Here is a 16,446-nt window from a genome sequence, read left to right as displayed (position 1 = left end):
GTCGAACTCAGTTTGAAATCCAGTCTTGCGAGGGAAGACCGACGTCATTCTTCAAGCGTCGAACTCAGTTTGAAATCCAGTCTTGCGAGGGAAGACCGACGTCATTCTTCAAGCGTCGAACTCAGTTTGAAATCCAGTCTTGCGAGGGAAGACCGACGTCATTCTTCAAGCGTCGAATTCAGTTTGAAATCCAGTCTTGCGAGGGAAGACCGACGTCATTCTTCAAGCGTCGAATTCAGTTTGAAATCCAGTCTTGCGAGGGAAGACCGACGTCATTCTTCAAGCGTCGAATTCAGTTTGAAATCCAGTCTTGCGAGGGAAGACCGACGTCATTCTTCAAGCGCCGAACTCAGTTTAAAATCCAGTCTTGCGAGGGAAGACCGACGTCATTCTTCAAGCGCCGAACTCAGTTTAAAATCCAGTCTTGCGAGGGAAGACCGACGTCATTCTTCAAGCGCCGAACTCAGTTTAAAATCCAGTTTTGTGAGGGAAGACTGACGTCATTCTTCAAGCGTCGAATTCAGTTTAAAATCCAGTCTTGCGAGTGAAGACTGACGTCATTCTTCAAGCGCCGAACTCAGTTTGAAATCCAGTCTTGCGAGGGAAGACCGACGTCATTCTTCAAGCGCCGAACTCAGTTTGAAATCCAGTCTTGCGAGGGAAGACCGACGTCATTCTTCAAGCGTCGAACTCAGTTTGAAATCCAGTTTTGTGAGGGAAGACCGACGTCATTCTTCAAGCGTCGAATTCAGTTTAAAATCCAGTCTTGCGAGGGAAGACTGACGTCATTCTTCAAGCGCTGAACTCAGTTTAAAAGACCAGCATTATGTAGCCAGCAATTAAACGACTGAGAACCAAGCTAAACCAGCTTCTGCTTTCTACACTACTTTAATAGGGGTCTCACCTCATGGGAACACCTTTCCGGTGCTCGCGACGTAATATTAGAATAAGGACAGAGAAGGCGACTCCCGGCAGTTACCTTTTAATTCCCTCCAGTTAATCAGCCCTGGAAAAGTGTAGATATAAATGACGGGGTTGAGCTTCTGGTCGGAGAAAGCCACCACTCCGCTGGCTCCGTTCACGGCGAAGGCTCCCACGCGGCCGCTCGGACACGGCAGCACCGTCTTCTTCTTGGTTTCGAGGTCAACAAAAAGGATGTAATTGCCGCAGGGGTAGCAGATGGTCTCGTGGTTGACGAAACCCACGTTCCTGCTCGGGAATCCCTGAACCCATCTTGGGAGAAAAACAATCGGGCGTTCAACAAAGGGGTTAACACTGCGTTTATTGTAAAAATAATATCACCCCTTTGCATAAACCAAAGGCCCACCCTGGAGTCACGGCCCCACACCGCACCTCACCTCACTTCCACACGCGCCGCCGCGGCTGTGAGGAGCCGGTCCGCCTCGTCCGCGCCGCTCGGCTCCATGGCCGCCTGGGCCGTTTACCTCGGTCGCCTAGGAACAACAACGCGCTCCGCTATTGACTAGCAAGAGACTTCCGCCTAGCCCGCCGACTAAGCGAGCCGATGATTGGTTCCGTCCGCACTCCCGGCAACCAATGAGAGGCCGGGAGGGTTTTAAAGGGCCAGCGCGGGGGTTCTCTTGCCTGGAGTCTGTCTCTCCCTATTTAGTCTGTGTTGGGGGTGGGGTATGCAGCCATTTGGGCTGAAGACCCAAATGGCTGCACGCCTGAGAGCCAATATAGTGAGGGCACCTGAGGATTTTAGCAATCAATTGATTGAATAGTCAGACAAGGTTCCTTGGGTGAATCTGATATCTTTTATTTGACCAACCCAAATAGTTGGAGAATAGTTATTAAGCAAGCTTTTGGGTTCAAAAACCCTTTGTCAGGCTAAGGAAGTGTCAGCAGTTGGTGTGTGCTCTTCCTGGATGGGATGAAAAGTAAAGAAGATTAAATAATGATTTTTTTTTTGTTGTTTTAATTTTGATTATTATTTTTAATCCCACTCGCACGGCTGGAGGGAAGAACGTGCAGTGCCTCCGACACCAGGGAGTCCCAACTTTGGGGAGCGCTGCATCACTCTGGGGTCCTATGAGATCCTCTCCAGGGTGCCTGGGGGGTGATCTGCAGTATTTAGGGGTGCCACGCCCACATGCAAGTCGCACGGTGAATCTTTTTGTGAATAAAATCTGTCCCGTTGTGGCCTTTTGGAATTTTTTGGGGGAGTTTTGCAGCAGGAGAATTGTTCTATTGTTTCTTTTGTTGAGGGAAAGTTAAGAGCTGGCATTTTGCTTGAGTCTGACTAGGAGCACCGTGTCTTAAAAAAAAAAAAAAAAAAAAAAAGTTGAGGATTGCTACCCTACACCTTCCCCCAGCTGTTTTAACAGGTTCAGTTATTCTTGCTTCCTCCAGAAACTGGATAGCTTCCCCCTGAGCAGAGAGGTAGCTAGAGCTCGGAGAAAGCTTAGCATTTCTTCCTGCTTCAGCATTGTTGCAACCATGCAGGCGCACAGCCGCTCACTCCCTTGCTCATTCAAAGAGGGATTTAGAGTGTCAGTCACCTACCAAGATAATTGCATGGCTTCTCTTATGCTTATTTTCCTTTTCATGAGATAGTGTATCTAGGAGAGATCTGGTCTGGCAGCATTTCGGACAGCAACAGCTGCTGAAAAATGAGCCACTGGAAAGTAGAGGAGTTACAACACGCGTAGATCTGCAACCTTTCTATTTATGTCTTTCCATCCTTATAGCATTAAAAGCCAACCCAGTCTCGTAAAAACAGGAGAAACCATAACAATCTCCTTCTGATTCTTTCCTAGAGGGAGAAGTCGATGGATTAGTTTGATAGGGCTTGGGGCTTGTCTGTTTGTCTTCCTTTTTTTAGTATTCTCTACTGTATTACAGAAGTGCTCAGAGACCCCTAGAAGACCGAGGGCCAGTTGTGCGAGATGCACCCACAGCACTGTGCAATCGTGGTGGGAAGAGTGGAAATTCTGGTCAAAGCCAGCAGGACAAACCTACACCTTATACCGATGTCATGAAAATGTAGATCACTCAGCAGGCTGCATATACCCCCATGGGATGAAGAACTGGGTTCCCCCTATGGAGATTTCATCAAGGAATTGGCTAGGTGTTATACACTTGAAGCTACGATGGTTAAAGCAGCCCTCAGTTATGCAGTGCTTCACATATATTCCACTTCCACGGGTGGCCAATATTAGATGCCATCTTCAAAGCTGCTGGGTAGTGGCTATATCAATATACAGATTTCATGCTATTCCCCTGTGCATTCAGATTCCTACTTGCCCTTTATATTTCATTCTGGGAGTGATCAGGCTGCCTGTGTCCTTGCTAATTACTTCACCCATCAGCATTCAACAGGCCAAGTGAAATCATTCAAGTGAATCCCTACTTCCACAGCCATAAGTAATACGTACAGTACTTCCATATTTAACCCTTAGCCTGGAAGGTAGAGACAGGCTAAACGGCAGCACCCAAAGAACAAATATGTCCCCTAACACAATTGCTTTGGTAATTGAGGTAGAAGGTGGCTGAAAATCCTCCATGTGAATGCAGGAGGTCCCGGGACAAGGAACAGCTCATGCCTGGCTTGTGTTTGCCTTGGACTGGGCGTGCCTGGGCAGCACGTGCTGCACCCTCTTGCTGGGACACGGTTGATGGACAAGAGAAGTTAGATAACCAGACACCAATGACTTAGCGAAAAAATGCAGGCAGGTTTTTGAACGTGAACTGTAGGATTCAAACGACGGTAGTAAAGGATCCCAGAAGTTTCTGCTCTCTGAGCTGATACAGATCCCTTCACTAATACCTGCCTTTCCTGCTCCACAGCAGATGAAGTGAAGTTGTGTGGCACCGTGCTATGACTGAGGGCCAGGTCAACGGGAAAATGAAACAAAGGGATGTCAGGAGACAAAAAACTCCCCAGGAGGTACGACCAAGGCCTAGACTGGCTTACAAACATAAGTTTTCACTGGTTGCCCCAGTGGGAGCATTCAGCGGGGACTGCAGTGCTACCTGGTCCTTCTCTGAATCGCATAAAAGGATGGCTTCTCATCGCCTCCCCTGCTTGTATTGTGCACGCACAGCAAGGCCAGGTACAATCTTCCTGCCCCTTGCAAGTGCCTACCCTGACAGAACAGAAAAAATGAGGTTACCGTGATTGGGGTCATGTCACTTTGTGCTGCCTTGTTTTACCCAGTTTTCTCTGTTGATCTGCCTACACCCTTGCTCTGCTGCAGCTCACATCTGCACCTGGTTTACTCAGCATGCACCTGCATGTATTTGCCAAGCTACGATACAAGGAAGCCCACCCCAGATCCACTGCGCTCCTCTTAATAGTTGAGTTCCAGGTCTCTATTTTTACCACGAAGCAGAGACCTCTGTCAGCATCCAAGGCTGCAGATAGCATCAGTGGTATCCCCTGCGCGGAGGGCTGGTGTAATCCCACCATCCCAGACAAACCATTCGGGACTCGGCTTGAACCACGACCATTTGCTTCCCAGAGCTGACAGAGGCTCTGAACACCCACATCCCGTCCCCTCTCTCTCCCACCTGGACACGTTGGGCCAGTAAGACCACACTGCACCTCACTGCACCTTGCCCATCTCGCTTGTCTAAGGGACCGGGTCAACACAGGTGTGGATTACACGCTCTGAGCTCCTGCAGTGGGACAGTCTTGTCCCAAGATCATCCCCATTAATGCAGAGCCAACATGGGGATGACGGTTAGTGCTGGGAAACACCCTTCTTCCAAGGACCCAGGTAGTCAAAGCCTGGGCTGGGACGATGTAGTTGTGGCTGGTCCTGCTTGGAGCAGGGGGCTGCACTAGATGTGACATCCTGAAGTCCCTTCCACCCACATTTTCTATTGTTCTGTGATTTCAAACCAGCTTGCCGCTGGGAAACCAGTGTCCAGGTGGAGACGCAGAGCCATGGAGAGGTGATGGGAGCCGTCCCAGCCGTTTAATGGCAGAACTAGGGGCAGAGCCCAAGCCCCTAGGCTCCTGGCTCTGTACCACAGTGCCTCCCAGCACCATCCTGCCCCTGTGCCTCCAGCACAGGAATGGGGGTCCCCTATGCATGGGAAGCATGCTCTGCTGGAGGAGGCTGCCCGAGCTGCTCCCCCACTGCCTGCCCCGGGGGCGGGGGCTGCATCTGCGCCTCGCAGCCTCCACCCAGGAGCCAAGGAAAGGCTGCTCCTCCTTCCTCTTTCACTGGCCGCTGCATGCGAGGGGAGGCACCTCGGCTGCTACGGAAGGAGGCGGCACCGCGCTCAGTCCCTGGGGCAGCAGCGCTGGAGATGGCCGGGGAAATGTCCCGGAGCTTGGGGAAGGGTGAGTGCCGCGGCCGGGGTCTGCCTGCCCCCCTCCTGAGCAGCTCTGCGCGGCCGAGGGTGCATCAAAGCCCGGGTCAGGGCGGGGAGAGCAGCAAGTGGGCTGCATTGTGCCGTGTGGCCCGGCCCGGCCCGGCCCGGCCCGGCCTTGCATTGCATATATTGCATTGTATCACATGGCATGGTATATATTGCATTGCGTTATACAGCACAGCGTGGCATGGTATATATATTGCATTGCGTATATTGCATTGTATGGCATTGCATTGCATTATACAGCATGGCATGGTATATATTGCATGGTATATATATATATATATACATACATTGCCTTGAATTGCATATATTGCATTGTATGGCATGGCATGGTATATATTGCATTGCGTTATATGGCACAGCATGGCATGGTTATATATTGCATTGCATATATCGCATTGTATGGCATTGCATTGCATTATACAGCATGGCATGGTATATATATATATATATATACATTGCCTTGAATTGCATATATTGCATTGTATGGCATGGCATGGTATATATTGCATTGCGTTATACGGCACAGCATGGCATGGTATATATATTGCATTGTATGGCATTGCATTGCATTGCGTTATACGGCATGGCATGGTATATATTGAATGGTATATATATATTGCCTTGCATTGCACATATTGCATTGTATGGCATGGCATGGTATATATTGCATTGCGTTATACGGCACAGCATGGCATGGTTATATATTGCATTGCATATATCGCATTGTATGGCATTGCATTGTGTTATATGGCACGGCATGGCATATATATTGCATTGCATTGTATGGCATTGCATAGGTAGCTCCCTTCTGACCCTAGAAATCTATGAAATCTAATCTATGGTATATATGACATTGCATGGTATATATTGCATTGCATGGCATTGCACTGTCTTAGCATCTTTACAGAGTGGTGGGTGCAACCCTTCGTACTCCCCCACTGGGGAGGGTTGCATTGCAGCATGAGTCCACGGTCTGTCTGTATCTTCCCCGGTGCAGGCGATGCCTTGCCCCTGCCCTCTGCAGGGCAGGTCTTCCTTCTCTCCTGTGCAACCCCATCTCCGCAGAGCTGCGGGGGGAGGCTGCAGACCCATCCCCTTGCCCCAGATCTGTGGTTGCATCTGTCCAGACATGGGTGCCCCTCTCCGGGGGCAGTGCATTTGGGTCTATGCCCCAGAAAGGGTCTGTTCTCTGGTGTGTCTGAAGCCCGGGGTTGTGTTGCCCCTGCCAGCAGGGCAGGACCGTGCTAGCCTCTGGCCCTGCCTTGGTCTGCGAGGAGGTGGTCCCTAGGGCAGGCAGGGGACCCCTGTCTCTATGAAGGCTGCATCCTGACACTCAGCTGCTTCTGCAGGCCTTTGCCACCTTGCCCTTATTCCCCTGGCACCTGCTCCCTAAGGAATGGGCTAATTAAGAGGGCAAGACAGGCTCCCACGAGCCCTGTTGCCCTACGACACCAAGTCCCCTAAGAGCAGCTCTTGCTCCCAGGTTCTAGTAAACACACATAGGCAGACCAGGTTCTTTGGGTAGATGTGATATCTTTTATGAGACCAACTAAACAGTTGGAAAAATTGTTCTTTGCCAGCTTTTGGGTGCAGACACCCTTCTTCAGGCACAGGGAGAGTCTGCTGATGTGTTGTGTTCTCCTGGGTGGAATAGAAGCCAATATTGCCTCTCCCTCTGCCTGAAGAAGAATGCTTGTGCCCAAAAGCTTGCAGAGAACAATTTTTCCAACTATTCAAATGGTCTAATAAAAGATATCACATTTACCCAAAGAACTTTTCTGCCTAAGTCCTTCGGCCAATGTGGCTACAACCAGCACCCCTTGTTACACACACATGCCACTTCCCACTCTTGGCCCATGTCTGGGTTTCTTTTTATCCCTGTTAGGGGAAAGTGTAAGAGCATTTCAGATGAAGGTGTGTGAGCCTTGAATAACCAGAGCAGCATTGTTTTCTTCCAGGAAGTGCCGCTCCAGGCCCTGTCCCAGAGGGACTGATCCGTCTCTACAGCATGCGCTTCTGTCCCTTTGCAGAGCGAACCCGTCTCGTCCTGAAAGCCAAAGGCATTAAGTAAGACTGGGTGCTTTATCTTAAGGGTGGAGACTGAAGCCATTTCTGGTGTGGTCTCTAGGGGTTTTTAAGTTTTCTTTTAAATTGCTTTAGTCACAGTGTTCTGGATTGTCTACCAAGTTTAAATCTTGGGCCAGCCATGGGTGACTCTATTCAAATGGGCACAACCTTCAAGTCCAAGAAATTTTCAAAAATTAGTCAAAATATTCCAGAGGGCTGACCTCCCTTTCCAGCTGATCTCTTTGTCCTCTTCTGTTATTGCAAAGGTTCCTCTCTTCGTTTAAATTATTTTGTCTTCTGCTGATGTGTGAAAGTTTCATCCGAACAAGAGGCATTAGTTAAATTGACTGTATTGAAGACCAGATGAGTGAACTGAAAACTCAAAGCTAACACCTTTTTTTTTCTTTCTTTCTACATGTGCAATTAATGTGACTCAGTAAACTAATTTGTAATTAGTAAACACATCCAGGTGCAGTGTCTACACATCCGTTTAATTGTGCTAATTTACTCCGCCATAGGATAGTACTTGGTTCTAACAGTACTATCCGACAGCAGAGTAAATTAGTCTACTCCAGCCTAATAGTGGTGCACATGTAGATTGTGATGCTTTACTGCAGAGCAAATTGGTCTACTCTGCAGTAAAGCACACATGTAGATGTGCCCACTTATGCTAATCATGGGTGTTTGTACCTTTTTTTCCATAGGAGATGTACAGGTACAGTTTGTTTCTTTTTCTGAAACAGTTTTGTAAGCACTAATCCTAACAAGACTCCTTCTTGAGATAAGAGAATTCTTATTTACAACGGTCAAAGTAATGTGACAAAGTTCACAACTAGAAAATAGTTTTTATCTCAGCAGGAACTTCTAGGGCCACGCTTTATAATCCAAACTTTATAATCTGCCTCTGTTTACCAGGTCTGCAGCTCCATCTAGATCGATATGGGATTTTGGATCCCCATAAATATAGTAAATATTTGGCTATTCATGTTTTTCTGACACCAAGATCAGAACTGTCCTGACCAACCAAAAGTATTAAAACTCCAGATCATTCCATCTACTTACTTTTCTGCATCAGGAAAATAATTAAAATAGCTTGCTTTCATTTGGCCACTTCTGAATGAGTTTTTTTTAAGGTGTTGGTTGGTTTTTCAGTAAGGGGAAATGATTTATCAGGTGATCAAGAGTCCAGCTAGCTCTGGGGAATTTTCTGACTGAGCAGAAAATGTACATATTTTAAATACTGGATTTTTACCCCAGTCAAATTGCCCTTTTTCCTGGGCTGCAGGTTTGGAAGAGGAATAGGGAATTGCTTGCCCTCCGGATGGGTCGAACTAAAATTCTGTTGCAAGTTCAGACTATGGCTTATACTCTCTCACCTCTACAAGCTTCCTTTGATTAGTGTGAATTTTCTTTCACCTGGATTTAAGTGCTCTTAAAGTGGCTGCCTCTTTCCTGTGCCCAAAAGGCTATTGACATGTCCAGAAAACCTGGTGAAAAAGCAGTCCTGTACCTTGGACAGCCGACCTGCCTTCCCTTGTATTTGCAGTATAGCTGGTTGCTGTAGCCAGAGGCAAATCTGCTTCAGTGAGCAGGTGGGGCATGGGGGTTGGCTGGTCAGTAGTATATTGTCATCATATTTGGAAGGGATCTGCATGGTGGTAATGATAGTTTCATAGTGCTTGGGGTTGGAAGGGACCTAAACAGATCATCAGGTCCGACCCCCGCCCCAGGCAGGAACGGGTACCACAGTCATATCACCCCAGCCTAATCATATCACCCCAGCCAAATATCTGTCCAGCCTCCCCTTGAAGACTCCCAAGGTAGAAGAGAGATGGTTGTTTTTAAGAAGCAAAACTGTCCCCTTCTTCCCCTTCCTCCTGCCCTTGGTATTGCTAGTGTGGTAAGTGTCTGATTTGGCAGTGCTCTATAAAGAAGCTCTGTCGGGACTTCTGAAAAGACAAGGGCTAACCGTGAAACGGGTGCATTTTCCTTGCTTTCTTTCCATCCCCCAGGTACCAGGGTTGGTTTGGGGCAGTGAGCTGCCCACTACCATTACAGAAGCGATGGTTTATTTTTGGGTTTTTTTTGTCTTGAACTCTTCAGGCATGAAATAATAAACATCAATTTGAAGAACAAACCTGACTGGTTCTTTGAGAAAAATCCATTTGGGTTGGTACCTGTCCTGGAGACCAGCAAGGGTCAGCTGATCTATGAGTCTCCAATCACATGCGACTACTTGGATGAAGCCTACCCGGGGAAAAAGCTCTTGCCTGAAGACCCGTATGAGCGAGCATATCAAAAGATGCTCTTGGAGCACTTCTCCAAGGTACTGTGACATGAGACGGGTGGCACACCCTGCTTGAATACAGCCTTGGGCACGTTTGCAGCGTTGCAGACACGACTTGGACATTCTTGAAATGGCTCCTGCCCTTGGTAGAGGCCTCTTGTAAAGATGTGGGATGATGGAGCCACCTGTTTACTGAGCCAAATGCTGCTCAGCTCTTTGCAACCTTGATAGCTCTTGAAAGACAGAGTAAGGGATTCATGGCCTCTACTGAGCTAGCTAAAACCTACATGCCTGAGCGCACAATGGGAAAACACTGGCAAAATGTTTAAAAAGGTCACTGGCTTTCTGCCTAAGACTGGTACCTGACTGAATTTGCAATACTGCTGCTTTCAGAGCCTTCATTCTGAAACAGTAGTTCGGTTTAGGACTAGCTTACTTGCCTTTTTGTAGTATGTAGGAGCTATTTTTAATGGATCATTGCATTTTAAATGGTATACAAATGGAGAACAAAAAACTCCATGCCTCAAAGCTTTTAAGTCGAAGACCGGAGACTATAGATACAGGGAGGGCACGTTTACACATGTGCCCATCTGAGCTGTTGTTGCTGTGCAGTCATTTAGTACTTGCTAAACCAAGTACTTTAGCTTGCACTAAATGACTGCACAGTAACCACCATTAGTGTGCAGTCCCGGCAGCGCGCGGGTCATTTCCGACCCTGCTGTGCAGTAGTGTTGATGTCACAGTTCATGCCCGTTGACACTACACTGCCATAGCAATGAGCTACGTTGCTGTAACTCATCACTACGGCGACGTAGCATCTCATGTAGAGACATCCGCAGAGAAGTACGTTGCAATGGTGCTGGTCGGCATGAAAGGCAGCGGTCTTGGCACTCGCGAGTATGTGATGGAGGCTGGCTTTGTTGTTTGGTCAGAGGTGGAAGCTGACTTATAAACAGCAAACAAGAGATGACTGGTAGCATAATCAGGGGCTTCGAGAAGGAAGATGGGCAGCTTGCGCTATTTGGAAGGTGGGGGGAGCCAGTGGAAGGCGGGGTTTTGAAAGCAAAATAATATGATCAAAGCAACAAGCTAAGAATGAGCTTTGCTGCAGCCTTTTGAAGGGAGAAAGATTACCCTGGGCAAAGCTGGAGAAAAGGAGGCTATAGAATTTGAGATGTGAGCTAGGAAAGGCCAGGTCCCAGGAAAATGGTGCTGGAGCCAAAAAGAAATGTTAAAATGCTAAATAAACCTGTGTGTAATAACTCTCCTCAGACTTTCTTAACATGAGAGAATACTTGGACTAAACCTAGGAAAAGAAGTTTTTAAAGTACATTGGAATTTCAAATGTGGCTCTTTTCCCCCATAAAGAGTATGCGAAAACTTGCATTTCACCATTTTTATTGCTGGTGGTTTTCTGGCATGCGTTCAGCCTAACCAATGGAAAGAAGAGCGAGTTTCCTTCCTCTCTTTCTCCCGCACTGCTACAATCCTGCAGCTTTCCATTTTGGTTACTATGGAGAACTTGTTCTAGTCTCCTCTGAAATGTTGTTATTTTAAATATTAAGCTTTGTATATGGTTTGGGTTTTTTTTCCCCCTGCCTTTAACAACCTAGATTCTAGATGCTGGTATTGCTGTAATGAGAATATTTAAAATCTGTTCCACAAGAAGCTCGGTCCTTGGTAATGGGGTATTCTCTGCTTTGTTCAGCTTACGCCTCTGGCCTACAAACATTTCATGGCCATTCAAAACGGGGAGGACAGCACTGCGCTGAAAGCTGAGATCGGTGAGAAGCTTGGCAAGTTTGAAGAGGTAAGAAATGGAGCTCTGGTATTGAACAAAAACTGACCTATGGCAAACACGTGTCCCCCTTCTCTATGCAGACACTGGGATGATGGTTTAGTTAAACCGCATTTGACGAGGTTTAGATAAAGCATCCCAGCGGCCATTTTTAAACCCGTAGGGGCTTATACACATAACAGCTGGAATGCAGAGCATTCTCATTGGAATATGAACCAGCACGTGCATAGATGGCCTATAAACGCCTGCATTTGGTCACGTCAAACTTCTGCTCTTTGGTCAGGGTTCATGGTTTCCTGTCGCTGTTTATTACTTGTATTTCCATAGCGTTTGTTCATGGACCAGCACTCGGTCTGATCGGTCTGTGTACTGTAAGCAGAGCCTTCTGGGGAAGATGTAGAATCTCCTTGGTGGAAGGCTGTCAGGGAGAGGCTGGATGGGCACCTGCCTGGCGTGGTTTGAAGCAGTGAATCCTGCTTCTGTGCAGAGAGTTGGACTAGGTGATCCGCAGGGTCCCTTTCAAACGAGTGATTCTAGAAATAAAGCAGGCAAAAAAATTACTTTAAAAAAAATCTGATCTGGAATGGGAAGAGGGGACTGGGTTGCTAGTAACAAAACCAAATACCAAGCAAGAAACTGCATCTCCCCAATGCTGCTTCTCTGTAAAAACCCATTGAGATTCCCAGACTCCAGCTGCCTGGTACCTGGCTGATTGCTTCACCTCCAGGCAATTACTTCAGTATGGATGACACTTGAATATACTTATCCCCTGATACCTTTTGTCTGCTGTTTCTTGTCTGATGTGTTGAAGCATCCAGCAACGAGAGGTCAGCTTTAGCATATCTGATTGGGTATTGCTGCCGGGGGACAAATCTAGGTCCTGTGAGCAGCAGCTATTTCCTAGGAGACATCTTGCAAAACAGATGCCTGGGGCAGAGGGAATTAAAGGCATCTTACAGCTACACAAGGTTTTGAGATGCCGGTGTTTTCCAGGATCTGAGCTGACAGGTGTTGGAGAGCTCCTTCCACTCCTGCCAGGGTTAAGAGCCCAGCCTGGGAGTGAAGGACACAGCTAGACGAAGTCCCTTCAGCCGGCTTGCCAGAAGAGCCTCGCGAGGGCTGAAATGCTCTTGTTCTGCTTCCTGGGAACCGAAAGAGGGAGCCATGTGCACATTTTTTGTGAAAGTCTCTTTGCGTCTGGCTTTTTTTTTTTTCTCTTTTGGACACCTGGTAACTGAAGCAACTCATGAGCTGCTGCTTTCTGATTGATAGTTTTAATAGGCAGTTGGGGGAAGGGAGTCGACTGCGCAAGGTTGAATGAGGGGGTTGCTTTTGTTGTTTTTTAATTCCTGTGCAAAATTAGACGACAGCCTCCCCCAACCCCAGAATAAAAAGGCAAAATATAAAAGAGCCCCTCGGTGCCTGGCATTGTATTTCCCTCCTTTCAGAATAAGGGCCGGGGGGACCCCAGTTCTGATTCACGTCCCCTCTTCCTTTGTAGTCACTCATTCCAGTAAATGAATGTGAATGTTTGTATGCAGGACAGGAGTATGTGGGAATAGAAGATCTTGCTGGAACTACCTCAAGATCCTTCATGGGGAGGGCAGGGGCCTTGCAAACACCTCTCAGCTTCTCCTCCCCTATGGGAGGTTTGAGGGCTGTTGCTGTTTTACAGTGGCAGCAGTACATGGATGCCCCAGTCTGTTCCTGTTGCACTTTGCTCAGCAGTGTGTACTGGGTGCAGGCAGCTCTGTCCCAGGGTGTGCGCGTCCTGCTCGTTTGCACCCCCTCCGCTGCCCGGCTGGCCCCAAGAGCCGAGTTCTTGCCTCTGAATATTCAGTCTGGTACACTTCCAATCAAGTAGAACTGCATTCCTGGAAGGGATGCAATAAAAACATCCTGCTGACAACTTGATATCCTAGTTTGACCAACCTTATAGGCGTTGTCGTCATTTGGACGTTAACAGTAATAAGCAAAAGGCATATCATGACTTTTACGTTGCAGTTACAAGCCTACAAATCTTAAAAATATTGTTAAATCTCAGCTCCGCCAGTTGGATTCTTTTGTCTCCATAGCCGGTGCATAATTGCTATGGCAACGCTGGTACTGGAGCTGGAATATAGCCCAGTTGGCAATGCACAAGAGGGGTTAAATTAATGTTAGAACACGTTTAGTGACTTATTCCCTTGGTCTATTTTAATCTAGGGGAAAAGGGCACTGTCTCTGTGTTGGGCATGTTGTCTGTTCCCTTCCCGACGCTCGCTTCCCATGACGGCACGTTTGTCTCATGCAGGGCTTGTCTATGCACTTCCATTTTTAATGGCAAACATTGCCTTACCTCCTTTGCAGATTCTAGCAAATCGCCAGTCTGTCTTCTTCGGTGGGGACTCGGTATCTATGTTTGACTACCTGATCTGGCCTTGGTTTGAACGTCTGGAAGCTTTCCAGCTGTATGAGTAAGTGCTTGAATGTTTTATGGACCTTTACATATTTTCAAGTGTGTTACAGCTTCCAATTACACTAAGTTATCCCAGCCAGGAATATTCCTCTGCTTAGCAACTGCGAATGTAATTTCCCCTGTCCAAATGGCAGAATGATGGGTTGTACTTAGGTGTTGCTGGATAAAGTGTGAAAAGGAGCTTAGTCTTTGGAAAATGGATTTCCAAAGGCAAGATGACAGCTAGTAGGGATGAGAACTTTTTTTCAATTGGAAAATGCTGATTGTTTCCACACACAGCTTGTTGCTGTTATACACATCTATTTAGACAAAGCTGGAATTTGGGGTCTGAACAAATGGGCCTTTTTTCCCCTCTGCTGATACTCATGCTGGAGTAGCTATTGTCACGGGATCCTGGCATTTGCTTTAGTTCCCTGCTCTGATTCGAATCAGGAAAACGAGTCCCTTTTAAATTGACTTCCCACATCCCAGGTAGGCAGCCCAACCACCTGGTTGGTGAGGGGTAAGTGGGCAAGCACGCCTGTTTTTTTAGCTTTGAATTGTCTTGGTGGGGTTGCCTGTTGTTGCAGGACAAGAAACAGAAGAAAGGTGAAAGAAACATGGTTTTCCTGTCCTACCAATTTTGTGCGATTTCAAGGGAATTTTCTAATTTTCCACCCAGCTCATTTCCATCTTATTTTCCATCCAGCTTGTTAAGACCCCTTTTTTAGACCAGGGACTATCCTCAGTAAATAAACCTGCTTATCCTGGGTACTTTTGTATGGCTCTCATTTACGCTAGTTTTGGGGTGACTAGTCTTGGCTGTCATCCTTGCGAGTTAGGGCAGTACTCCAGTCTCCATTTTGCATGTCGTTTAGTGTTTGTTACCATTGCTCTATTTGCACATGGTCCTCCTTTCCCACCGCCCCCCATGAAAGTGGGTCGCTTCTGGATAACTCCACACTTGCATTCCCCTTGGAGTGGCAAATTAACCAGAGTTTACTGTGTTCTCAAGGGGGAAGGCAGAGTGTAATCAAGCTGCTCTAAAATGCTAGATCACTGGCACAAGGAGTACCGACTTGTTCCTTTAGATTAGCACTTAAGCACTCCAATCAAGAAGACTTGATTGCTTTGGAGATGTCCTTATCTTCTGCTCTTTGGTCTCAAAATCTATTTCCTGCACCTGTTTTAAACTTAACCTTGTGTGGAGGGGAGCGGGGAGAAAGCAAAACAAAGCAAACCTCATTACATATTCAGCTTCCTTGACATCCTCCCATTTCCCCTGTATTTTAATTGCTTTTCCCCTTCCTATAGCTGTCTAGGCCACACCCCAAAGCTCAAGCGCTGGATGGAGGCCATGAAGCAGGACCCTGCAGTCAAGGCTACAATGACTGACTTCCAAACATTCAAAGGCTATCTTCAGCTGTATGTCAAGAATAGCCCTGAAGCATGTGACTATGGGCTCTGAGGTTCAAATGAGCACCTCCCATTCAGAAATCCATCCCTGCTCTCCTGGTGTGCCTCACTGTGCAGTTTTGTGTGCGTCTTTCTTGGGGGGAATTAATCTGTTCTGGAAAAGGATCAGTGGACTTCTGTGAACTCTCCCTCTTCCTGTCAGGAGGAGGTTGTGCTGGCTTCAGGCAGAAGTTGGAAAGTCACCAGCACTTGAGCACATCCTTCAAAGAAACGTGCTGATGTAACCCTTTGTGCTTTCTGTCTTCCTTCTTTGTACGGGTCGGGATGTGTATTTGCTCTCTCTGTCACTTGGTTTAAAGCAAGGGATTCTGATGCTGTAACAATAAAAGGAGAAATCTTTCTTTAAAAATAGCAACTCTCTTCAATTTATGCAGCAGTGAGCCAGATGTAGAATTGGATGGAAATTAGATCAAGGCCTTCCGTACTTGTTTCTCAAGCCTTTCAGTCCTGACAAAGGCGGTAGGATAATATTGATACTGAATCATTCCCCTAGTAGAGTGTGCGGTGCTCCTTGACATGGCCATCTCTGAGTCGAGATGCAGCTGTCTAGTTCTGAGACGCTCCCCTCCCGATGAGACTAGAAGTACCAAACCTAATGTCCATCACATCCTGAATGGCTTGAGTTCGTGAACATCTCTCCTCCATGACCTCTTTGGGGGTAGGAAGACAATACTGCAGCAGCTTCCAAGCTGGGCCAAGTCTTCTTGGGAAGTACGACAAAGAAAATGACCGTAACCTTCATTTTATGCTGGTTCCAGTTTTAGACCTTTAACCTCAACAGGCCTAAATCCTATACAAGTCAAAAGTAGCTTGATCACAGGCCTAGCTGTGCCTGGGACCTGATTGACCTGTGCTGCACTAGGACTCAGAAGTTTCAAGCTCGTGCAGTCTAGTGAAACGGCAGCCATCGTTTTACCCATGGGACTTTGTTCTGCCTTTATATAGGTAGGGAAGTCATAAACATGAGCTGGACCTCCCAGGTGGCTATTCAACTGGAAGCAGATTCATGGCTGTTTCTAACTGTAATCA

The 16,446-nt window shown here is 47.2% G+C and overlaps 2 protein-coding genes across 4 annotated transcripts in view; one reads left to right on the top strand and one right to left on the bottom strand.

Annotated features, from left to right (window-relative positions):
• Positions 1 to 1,478, bottom strand: part of CFAP43 (cilia and flagella associated protein 43) — a 61,692-nt gene extending 60,214 nt beyond the window's left edge. For 2 of the 3 annotated variants that reach the window (XM_019485988.2, XM_019485989.2), the window contains exons 1-2: positions 1,359 to 1,477; positions 980 to 1,233 (exon numbers count right to left, since the gene is read on the bottom strand). In XM_019485988.2, coding sequence (XP_019341533.1) covers positions 980 to 1,233; positions 1,359 to 1,426 — 322 coding nt within the window. In that variant the 5' untranslated portion in view covers positions 1,427 to 1,477. Of the gene's footprint in view, positions 1 to 979; positions 1,234 to 1,358 lie in introns of all 3 variants that reach the window. The other variant, XM_059730196.1, reaches the window with a different exon arrangement.
• A 3,727-nt stretch (positions 1,479 to 5,205) lies between these two features.
• Positions 5,206 to 15,766, top strand: GSTO1 (glutathione S-transferase omega 1). The gene is made up of 6 exons (XM_006268614.4): positions 5,206 to 5,314; positions 7,311 to 7,419; positions 9,523 to 9,745; positions 11,415 to 11,516; positions 13,854 to 13,960; positions 15,256 to 15,766. The coding sequence occupies exons 1-6, from the start codon at positions 5,206 to 5,208 to the stop codon at positions 15,407 to 15,409; spliced, it is 804 nt and encodes a 267-aa protein (XP_006268676.4). The 3' UTR covers positions 15,410 to 15,766.
• The last annotated feature ends 680 nt before the right edge of the window (positions 15,767 to 16,446 follow it).

This window comes from Alligator mississippiensis, chromosome 6, assembly GCF_030867095.1.
Source record: "Alligator mississippiensis isolate rAllMis1 chromosome 6, rAllMis1, whole genome shotgun sequence".
NCBI classification, from domain to species: Eukaryota; Metazoa; Chordata; order Crocodylia; family Alligatoridae; genus Alligator; species Alligator mississippiensis.
The sequence above is the reverse complement of the archived record's forward strand: the minus strand, read 5'-3'. Positions and strand labels throughout refer to the sequence as shown.